Source organism: Buceros rhinoceros, unplaced genomic scaffold (assembly GCF_000710305.1).
Source record: "Buceros rhinoceros silvestris isolate BGI_N320 unplaced genomic scaffold, ASM71030v1 scaffold4006, whole genome shotgun sequence".
NCBI classification, from domain to species: Eukaryota; Metazoa; Chordata; class Aves; order Bucerotiformes; family Bucerotidae; genus Buceros; species Buceros rhinoceros.
Window position 1 is genome coordinate 69,576 of NW_010416747.1, and position 10,720 is coordinate 80,295.

At 38.6% G+C, this 10,720-nt stretch overlaps 1 protein-coding gene across 1 annotated transcript in view; it reads left to right on the top strand.

Moving 5' to 3' along the window:
* LOC104495000 (gamma-aminobutyric acid receptor subunit beta-2-like) overlaps nt 1-9,686 on the top strand; it is a gene marked incomplete at both ends in the record, with an annotated part of 29,332 nt that extends 19,646 nt beyond the window's left edge. Inside the window, one exon of the mRNA XM_010137913.1 lies at nt 9,604-9,686. Coding sequence (XP_010136215.1) covers nt 9,604-9,686 — 83 coding nt within the window. The remainder of the gene's footprint in view (nt 1-9,603) is intronic.
* Nucleotides 9,687-10,720: the final 1,034 nt, after the last annotated feature.

Sequence of the window (10,720 nt, forward strand, 5' to 3'; positions counted from 1 at the left end):
TTTATAAATGTGAATCTAGGAAACATTTGTTTTGCTACTGGAAATTCCCTCCTCTCAAGCCTATCAATGGGCTGATTTTGTGAAAAGTCGTCCACATTTTTGTGCAGGTCTATGTCTGGATGGCCTTTGCTCCCACGCCTGGGCTCCGGAGTGGGTAAGGGTGTATAGAAGAGGACAGAGCAGCCATCAAACTCTCTGCTGTGCCTCTGGGATGGCTCTGTGCTGAACCTGCTATGCAACTGATGGTTTCACCTTGTGGGTTTGTGCCATTGTTTTCAGTCACCTCAAAGTACCTGTGCATTTAATTAAGTAAATGCCTTCTTGATGCTCTGAATTTCATTTACTGTGTTTCAGCATGTGTTGTCCTATAGTCTATGTATAAAAGACTTCTAAACATGGGAGTAATTTTAGGGATAGTTTGTAAAAAGAAAAGGAAAAATATGTACTTTCTACATCAAAATGATTGCTTTAAAGAAAATCCCTGAATTACAGGGACTGGCTCCAGGATAGATCTGACATATCTGATAAGCACTTATTTTCTCATCAAATGTATATTTGCTATATTCAGCATAGGACTGATAATTTTTCAGTGGACTCTTCATTGACCTCAAATGTGAACTAGGTATAACTTGCTTCTTGGAGAAAAGATACTGTGTAGCAAAAAAAACCATGAAAACCAATAGGGGTCGTGCTTTCTAAATTAAATAATAAGTGTACAATACAAAGAAATTCTGCAATACAAAGAAACAGCCTGTGTATTGATTCAAACTTCAATGCAGCATGAAGTTAAAATGAAGTTCTGGATATACAGATTGTTAAAAGTGATACCCACTGCCTGCATAAGTATATGGAAAGCAAAGACCTGATTACACTCTGATTAGAAGCACTTGAACTCTTCTGATTCTCTTGGAGACTCCGGTTGTGCGCTATCTGATAACGGCACCGTGTACAGGATTATCTCGGGCTGTTCGGCAGGTCAGAGTCAAGTATCTTCCCCATTTAATAGCTTTATTGATTCCAAGTGCAAATAACTGGCTGTAGAAACTGATGGATCTTACTAGCATTAAAATGGAAAAGAAAGGACCTGGTACCCAGCCCTTGGAGATGCTGAGCAGGTGAGGATACTCAAACCTGCCTGCAAGTAGTATTGCATGCATTGTCATTGAATGTACAAGATTAATGGCAGCACGGACAGCCTCAACCTCAGAGAAATATAGTTTCCCTTTACTTTTTGTTTTACCAGTGGCAGTGAACGTGCATTTCTGAGCCCTGCAAAATATGTCACAGACTTCACAATCAATCACATTGACTTCACCAGCCCCCCACTTGGTGCCACAGAGGGGTGAAGCATGACCAACTACTAGCTACAAATAATGTTCATTCAGTAAAATGAAAAGTGAAATGACGCATTCGTGTCCATGTGCTTGTCTAGCCAATGGTACTGTTACTGTGTGAGCAGAGTAGGCGTAAAGTCTGAGGGCAGAACTTCAGATATTATGGAGCTTTAAGATCACCTCTGTATTTGTGTGTATTCTGTTTTTATTGACGTTTGGTATTACAGTGATATTTGAAAGGGTGTCAGCAGGCTGGAATTACATGGTTTGATCATGTGTCTCTTAATGTTCCCGAAATACCAGAGGGATGCGGAACTGCTTCTTTGCAAAGCAAGAGATATTGATCTTATGACAATAGTCAATATCCAGGATATTTGGTTCATTGTGCTGAATAATTACAGTAGGTTTAATCAGCTTCTTCAATAGTACAAAAAGGGGCAGTTTCTCATTCTCTTTTCCTTCTGCATTGTGTTAAGCTTAGAAAAGTATGAGGGGAGGGCTAAAGTGGGGACAACAGAGATTTTAGCTGCATTGACATGAAGGCCTTTCTGAGGTGCTTAGCTACTGCCTGTGCTTTCAGCTCTCAAGAGAAATTAAAAAAAAAATTGATTTTGTACAGCTGTTTGGTGGCTGACCTCTCCTGTGGAGAATGAAAGAGGTATCCCTTACAGAGGAAAGGAGACCCTTTTTGTGAGAGTACTTCGAGGCACGCGGAGCGCATTAAGCTGCAGTAGCTGAGGTAACTGCTGTAGTTGGTCACATTGTCAGCATGAGCTCCCTTGTGACTTAGGACATCTATGGCTCTTATTTTTGGGGATCCCTTTAGCATGCTGTCTTCTGAATCTGAATGACTGGATAGCGCTTTGTTTTATGGACCTTTTCAGGGAGAAAGGAATGGGAGAACATCTTTGTTATCGGTAAAAACAGAACAGAAAAAGCAAAGAGAATCTAAATTTGTGTAAGACTTCTAGAGAGGTGGCCTAGAGTAATGCTGTCTGGAAAGTTTATGTAAACGGAGCACTAGAAGTAGCCTGGGTAGGAGCTGTTACTCAAAGGCACCAGTGTTAGCACACAATGCTGTGGTTGCACATCTGTTCAGAGGAGATTTTTTTTCTCTTACCCGTTCTCTTCCATGGTGAGCAAATAACCCATGGTTGGTTGTACCAGTCACATTGACATGCTATGGAAAAAGTTTCTGATGCATTCTGGGGAACATCAGGTTGTTTATAGAGAGAGAGAAAGCAGAAGAAATGAAGGGAAGGTGATTAAATACTTCATTTCTAGCAGTGGTGAAGTTCTGCTAGGGCAGAATGAAGACGAAAGAAATTATATGCTTGTGAGCTCTTTTTTCTTGAATTAGGAATGTATATAGTAGATTGTTTAATGGGGGGAAGAAAACATAGAAAGCAAGTGGTCTAATTGAAATCCTGCAGGCGCACAGGCAGTGCAGCTGTCCTTGCATTCCAGTCTGTGGGGATGAAAATTTCTAATGATAATTGAATTAATAAGTAATAACCTGCGTCTATTATTCTACTATGCTTTACACAGTTTCTCTTCATTTTGACTGCCGACTGTCCCTCTGATTGATTGATTGCTTTTAAAGACTTCTGCTCCAGGACAGGGGGAGTTCATTTTACTTTTGTCTCAAATTTGTGAGGGTTGGACTTTTATGGGTTACTGCTTGGTTGTAAAGGTTCTTCAAAGGAACAATTTCAGGTCTGTGATAAGAGAGTTTTTACTGACTTTTTTTCCACCTTTTTTGATCTGAGAGTAATTCTGCTTATGAAGAATCCACTTAAATTTATTATTTCTATTGACATCTCCCTGTGGAAAATGAGCCTTCTTTTTCTGACTCACAAAAGCCAGAGGAATAGAAGCTTTGGGCTCTTCTCTTTCTTCTTCTGTAAGAATCACTAAATAAGCTGCAATCGTGAGACTGAATGTGCTTTTCTACTCAAGATTGTTTTGACTTTCACATTAATTTTTAACTTGGGTAGAACTTCCTTTCTCCAGAATGGTGAAAACACCTTCCACTCAGATGTCTCCCTGGACAGGCAAGTAATTGGTAATATCCTTGGTATTTTGTGAGAAGAAAGGATTTTGCAGGATTGACTCTGTCTCAGAAAGTATAACAAAGAAAGGATGATGAGCGTGAGCTCATCATTCAGAGCACAAGCTCACTAACGGAGGAGGGTGCAGGAGCTGCAGGTTGTGTAAACACCACCGACATCTACCCTGAAGGTGGTTTCCACAAGGAGCTATGTCCAGCAGTCGCTGCAGGTTGACTACTGCAGACGTTTCAGGGGTGGGGAGGAGAGGGTTACAGCCTGTTATCTAAGACCCATGTAACTTAACATTCAGATACAGGCTCCTGCGGGGAAAAAATGACAGTGTTCTTCCAAAGATGAGTGTTAGGCTCTAGGGTGGTAGTGCTACTGAGGCTGTTATCTGTTAAGGCGTAAAAAGGTGGCCTGTGGCAAAGTTCATACTATTTTACCTATGATAATCTGTACTTCTTATTTCTTTGTTCTTTAGCAACAGTATTATCCGCCCAACTTGTGTGCTGTGGAGAAGATAGTCCCATGTTTCACTAGCTCTTCAACTATTTAATTAAACATTGTATCTTTAGTATCCTGGAATAAAATATCTTAACATAGCGTTCATTTACAGGCCAACATCTTCACTAGAACTAAATACCAGTTATTTTAGGGACTGAGAACTGATTAAAAAGCCACCAAATTCACGTGTCTTTCATAGTTCAAGAGAGCCTGTATTAAATATATTGTAATGTCAGAATTGTAAGTTAGCATTTTTAAAGAGAATGCAGTAAATTTTAATCTTCTTATGCTCTGTGTATAAAGCTGAATTACTAGAAAACCACACCCCTCCAGCCCCTCCTGGAATGGCTGCGAGAGAGGTGTTTTATGCGTTCTGAAATGCCTTGAGTTTTACAATTTTCTTTAAAAAATTTATGAATAACTTATTTTCCTGTTGAAGAGGACACAGCTGGTGTACACATGTTTTGGTTACATGATTTATTTGTAGTATGCAACATGTCTTTGGGGGTAGCAATAGAACTTTTTAGGAGAAAGAAGCTGAAATAGCACACTTTCTATTTCAATGTTGACAGTGACTGAGTGAAGTAGACATGCAGTTTTTAGCACCAGAATAAGGAACATGTTTTGCAAAATACTTGAAAGTAAAACTCTCAGTTTTCCAGTGATGGTCATAGAGCAGAAAGACTATGAACTCTGTAAGTGGAGATGTACTAGCTCTTTATTCCAAGAGCCAGTTGGTTGTCACATACTGAGTCACTCAGCCATCATGCTCATATTGTTTCATTGTTCTGTAAGTCCTGTAGTGTTTTAACATTCCCCCTTTCATTTATTTTTATTTCTTTTAAAAGGAAGAAGTGAATGTTAAAACACAAGGATACATTTCGCAGGGATAACATTTTGAAGTGCTTGTCTGAGATCTTCTGTCATAACTGCTGCATTGCATTATATAGGTGTTATCTTCTAGAGGACCATGTTACTTCTGAGCAAGGCTTGAATAACTTCAATCTAAAGCTGAGGTTGTTATACCACGAGGTTTTACTGCAGAGCGATGTGTGCTTTTCGCAGGGATTTAATTTATGAACATGATATCATGGCTGAGTTTTGGACTCTAGTGGCGGGATAGTAGGCAATGCTATCTAATTTAAAAAACGATTTCAAGAGCTACGTGCAGAAAGATACAGCAGAAAATTGGGTATCAGTGCATGGAAATCTGCAGCAAAATTCTGATTTTTCTGACTCAAAATTCCTTTACCATTAAATAACAGCCAAGTTCTCCAGTTTTCCATGACTTTTCCTAGCTGGCACGCAGATGGCACAACAGGCAAACCTTCAGCAGAGAAGTGCAGAGCTTCTTCCCAGGAAAGATCACAAGCGTATATAGTTTAGTTTCCTCTACAAAATCTTGTATGGTTTTTTCACCAGCAGTATAAACAACAATGAAAATTCATGAGGTTGAGGTTTCTGTATGTTCTGACTCCCCGTGTTTTGTCAGCTACAGAAGGTTGTTTCCGATCTTGTATTACATTTAGAAAAAGCTTTATCATCATTTCCTTCTTATCCTGATCTTGTTTTACGGTTGTGCCTTTGAGCTTTAACAAATACGTGTAGTGCTTTCAAGAGTACCTAACGATTCAAGGATTGCACACCACGGAACCAAGGGGAAAGTATCTACCTGTCATTAGAGAGCAAGTCCCAAATGGAGTAAGAAAAATGAGCTAAGTTGGAACTTAGGTTGGAATACTCATGAAATGTTGAGAGGTGATATTAAAAGAGAACATATTACAGATTCTGGGTAGCCTGAGCATATAATTTCATTTCAAACTGAGACATCAATATCAATAAAACAATTGTTGTTTTTTCCTATAAAAATACGCTGAGAACCTCTGTATACAGTTTACAGTTGAAAGATCACAGCAGTCAGTAGCTGAATGTTGAGATTTAATGAGGCACTTGTAGAAATGTCACTATTGTTTATCCTTTGCTAAAACCAACTCTTAACCTGTGGTCATAAATGGGAAGCTTCTCTTTTATGTGAAAAAGCGGGAGGAGGAAGACTTCTGTGAACTCTATAATGAGCAGTAAATCTATTTTAATTTAAAAGTAGGTGTTAGTATGTCTTAAGAACCTTGCCACATATGTCTAAATCCAATATTATTGTCCAGGAGAAAGATTTATTACATTAGTTTTGTTCCCAGATTTCCACGAATTTGAAACTGGTTCTGCTGACTGCTGCTGCCGCTGATGTTTCCAACTGTGACGCAGCAGGACTGTTTCCAAGAAGCAGAAGTGGGTTTAGCTGCAGTATGTAGTGTCAGTAACTAATTCAGAGAGTTTGTGACTCCCAGTAGGTGTGTGCACAGGATTCTTATGAAGTCGGTGATGAAGGGACTGTCTGTTACAGAGCGTGAAGTAGTGCTCTTCAGAGTGCTCCTGATGTTGTTAATGGGGAGTCTAGTCTGCCTTCAGGTACGCAAATCTCACCCTGTGTTCGACAGGATGTACGGGCACACGTTTAAAGGAAGAATTAGTCTTCGTGTGTTCCTGGGCTTCAGCTGTGTCTGACTCAATCGGATCACAGTCTGTCGGTGCTGGAGTTGAGAGGGATACATAGTTCTCATACTACCACTGTTCTCAGGGGAGCTATCAGAAATTGTCACCTTCTTGGTCATCGTTTCTGTTGTGTCCGTAATCCTGTAATTACAGGTCAGAGCTGCTTCCTTCCAGGGCAGAGATGAGTTTCTATTGCTGCTTATTCCCTCCAGCTTTGCAGGGCCACTGCAGCTCTGAGAGGGAACTGGATTCTGTCCATCTCTGCCTATCTTTAGCATTGCTCTCCTGTCTTTCATGCTGTTTTTTCTTTACTGGTAATGTCAGAACTGTTTAAGTTGCTATTTTGAATTTCAGATCACACTTGAACTTGTCAGAAGAGCAAAATCTATGGAATTTTGAAAAACTGTCACCTACGTAGCACTGAGAAATAAGAGCTATTAGCACTCCTGGGATAGTGTTTGTTAAGAGTATTGTTTTCTGCGTCACTTTCAGTTTGGAATTGTTATAAAAAAGTTTTTTATGGCTTCAACTTCCATGTGTGCAAGTAGCAGTGCCAATTTCCAGATGTTATTTGATTTGTAAAACCTCCCCAAAGGTTTGGAGAGAAGGGCAGTTTTTCAGATTTCTCAGAAATAATAGTTTATCTGAATTACTTTGAATTATTGACAGCAAACTTTACTTTCTCTGCAAGTTCGTTGTGGCACACGTTTCTTTGCCCTGTAGCTCTGCTTCTTTTGACACATGGCTTTTCTTTAGGTCTACTTCATAATACATCGTTCAGTCAGTTTAGTGTTTCAGGGTTCTTTTTTTTCCTTTTTTTTTTTTTGTGCTCCATAATCAGTCTGATTTCAAAATGTAGATCATAGAAGAGGAGGCTGAAGACTGGTTTGCATTGTTAGGAATAGTAACATAAAACATCACAAGGTTTCTCTTTTCTGAACAGCAGATGAAAAGATTAGTGTATGAGACGGTTGTGCAATGTGTTTGATTTCATACGGTGTTTCTCTTGGAGCAGTGTTATTTTGTTACCATCCCTAATGACTGCAATGTGTTGAGTCACAGCGCTGGTTTTATAAGCTTTCACTTTTTCATTGTTAGTTCTCAAGCTGCCGTTATGCAAAGTAGAATGTTATTTAGTGCACTGGTCCAGCCTGTATAAAAAAATATTTTTAATCATCTTATGAAAATTGAAGTAGCTCTGTGCTGGGGAAGGGGCTTTATGCCTGTTCCAAATATTCCTAATTGCTGTAATGAACTTCTGTTTCTTCCTCTCTCCAAAAAGATACTGGTCATGGTTTTGATTTTATAAGTATTCTAACATGGTAATACTTGTGTGCCTTTGCATTTCATTTAGTTATTCACCATAACTTGTGAACCACTAAGAATTTTGTTGTTTAAATAATTTTGAAGATGAAAGAGAACTCTTTCTACTTTACCTAAATGTGAGAAAAATCAGATTAAAATATGAGGGAGGTACGAAGAGAGGGAAGGACAGACTACTTACATTGTGTCAATGGATTGGCATTATGGATAAGAATGAACAAGGGATTTGAATTAAATATGTTATTCAAAACTGCTGTTTTGGCTTGACTGAAGCTCTGCTCTGCCAATCATTGTCATTACTGTGCTACTGTTTTTTTTTTTTTTTACTTTCTGATGAGTTAACTGTTTTGGCTTGACTGAAGCTCTGCTCTGCCCAACATTTGTATTTCCTTGCCTCCTTTTTTTTTTTTTTTTTACTTTCTGATGAGTTAAGGCACTCTGCCTTTTAATGATTTGATAATGCTCCCTACAGAGCTTTTATCCTAGTTGGCTGCAGCCTTTGGCCCCTTTTGTGGTATTTGTTGCACTCAAAAATCCTCCTGAAGAGACGTCAGAATGGTGAGGGCTCCGCTCCACTTTGCACAGACACTTTGCTGAGGACAGCACAAGTGTGGGTTTGCCTCTGTGGTGAAACCCCTGGTCTGGTAGACTCTGGTAGGAAGAATGTCTTTAGTGCAGAGAAAGGTATTAGAAAACTCAGTTGTCAGACAGGTTAGTTTTTACCATGATTCTTTTGTGTGCTTAAACCTTGTCTGTAAGCCTATCTGCCTTTTCATCTGTAGACTACTGAAATTCTTCTAAAACTCATGACTCTAACAGGAGATAAGATACGGATATGCAAATACTGAGGATATTAAATAAAAAACCAATAAAGCTTCCCACCAAAAAAGACAACCAAACAAAAAACAGGAGCTGTACTTTCTTTCTGGCCTCGCTTCAACTTTTCTGAAGTCTTCCCCAAAATCATCAATCTTGCATTAGTACTGGAACAGGGCAATGTCTTTGATTTTTTTCCTCCAAATTTTAAAATAAGGGACCAAGTATGAACTGCCAAGACAGGGCTTTTGTATCAATATATGCTGCTGCTTGCTCAATTTGCATTTGCTATCAATAAACATATAGTCCTTAGCAGTCTGGTTTTGTTAAAATCTGGAAGACTTTGGTTGAGCAGAGCCAAAGAATTCTTTTCTCCTGCTTTTGCCCGCTCCAGGAGGCTTTCTTCTGAAGCATCTGTGGTAACTCGCATCAATTGAAACAATAGATTGTCAAAAAGAGTTCTGTTTACCCATTGGTGAAATCTGGAGGCACAGATGTTTTGTGAAAATAGTCCTGAAATGGATGCTTTATAATATGAAGATAAAATAATACTTCATTTACAGAGCGCTGTTCAACAGAAGAAAGAAGAATTAAGTTTCACGAAGGTATTAGGGTATTAACACCGGATATGAAATATTTGTCTTTATCTGTTCCTGTTTAGATTTCCTCTGAAACCTTTCTTTCAGCCTTTCCTTTTTGGCTTGAAGTACTCTGCTATGAAATGAAAGAAATACTGCTATCCTAATTCATGCTTCATTTTATCAGGATAAATTGGTTGATGATTATTAAAGCTTGCAGTACTGTGGTAATGGTGTATAAGAGGGAAGCTCTCTGCTCGCCCACCAGACTGGCATAACCTGCTTAGGGCAGCATGAGTTACAAGTAAGCAGCAGACATGGTATTTCGGTAAAAATAGGCAAGAGCATCAGTTGTGTAGAAATGTATTTTCATCTTTCAACTATGTGCGATCAAGGAGAAATTGGAACAAGACACATTAACAAGCTCTTCTGTTTCCTTCCTAGAATTACAACAACAGCTGCTTGTATGATGGACCTACGGCGATATCCACTGGATGAGCAGAACTGCACGCTGGAGATTGAAAGCTGTAAGTACTTCTGCAAATCCGTCTTATTCTGTGGTCAACTGCTTCAGAGTTTTTATTTCTGTCTTTTTTTTTAACATGCTACTAACCTAGTTGTCTTTCTGTCTGATGACATTTAGATCCTTGTAAACACATGCAAAAAAATAGCTTTCCAGATGGATTAGTAATTTGTGGCACAGGATTAGCAAAAGTTATTCTCTGTTTTGATGGACAATTTACAGCTTTAGAAGTCTCATTCAAATGCCTTATTGAAGTTCATGTGAGGAGCACGAGGATTATTATCAGTTCTTTATCCTTCTTTACTGCTGAACTGTGTGGCAGCTTGTTTCCATTTATAAATGGCAGCAAAAGGTTAGAATTGTCCTTGAAATAGGTGTTTGGAGGGTTTTTTTTTCCTAACCCCTCTGCTGTAATTAAACTTTCAATGCATGCAATGCAGTCTGTTATATCATTTTAAAAGCTAGTATCTCTATCAAACTTTATACATTGTGTGATGAAATGAAATTTCAAATCTCTTTTCACTCAAAGATCTTCAGGGAATCTAAGTACATCAGAGAAAAAGCAATTCCTGATCACTTTTATAAAGGCGATATTGTAAGCGTGCATCATTTAGTACTCTAAGTTCATATCGGCGCTTTCAAGATACCTTTCGTTTTGCAGGAGAACCGTAGTTAATTTAGCTGGGGTATATTAAGTTCAGTGTGATGAGCAAAACAGAAATGAATGTTGTATTTTAAGATACAGTACGCAAAAGTATGTGTACTCTTAAAGTAGCTTCTGTATTATAAAAGATTATGTGGGATTTCTGTTGCACTGAAGTATGAAATGACAGTAGCTTGAGCTGCAGCCTGGTAAGAACTTGGTACAGCTGAGCTTTTTTTTCTCCTATTCTAGAAAACATTTAAGAACATGCTTTAAATTTTGCCAGGTTTCATTCATTTTAATAAAATGTATAAGATATGCCAAAATCCGTTCCTGAATGTGAAACTTGTGACACTACTGTCTGATCTAATTTACATGCATAAAATAAGCAAAAT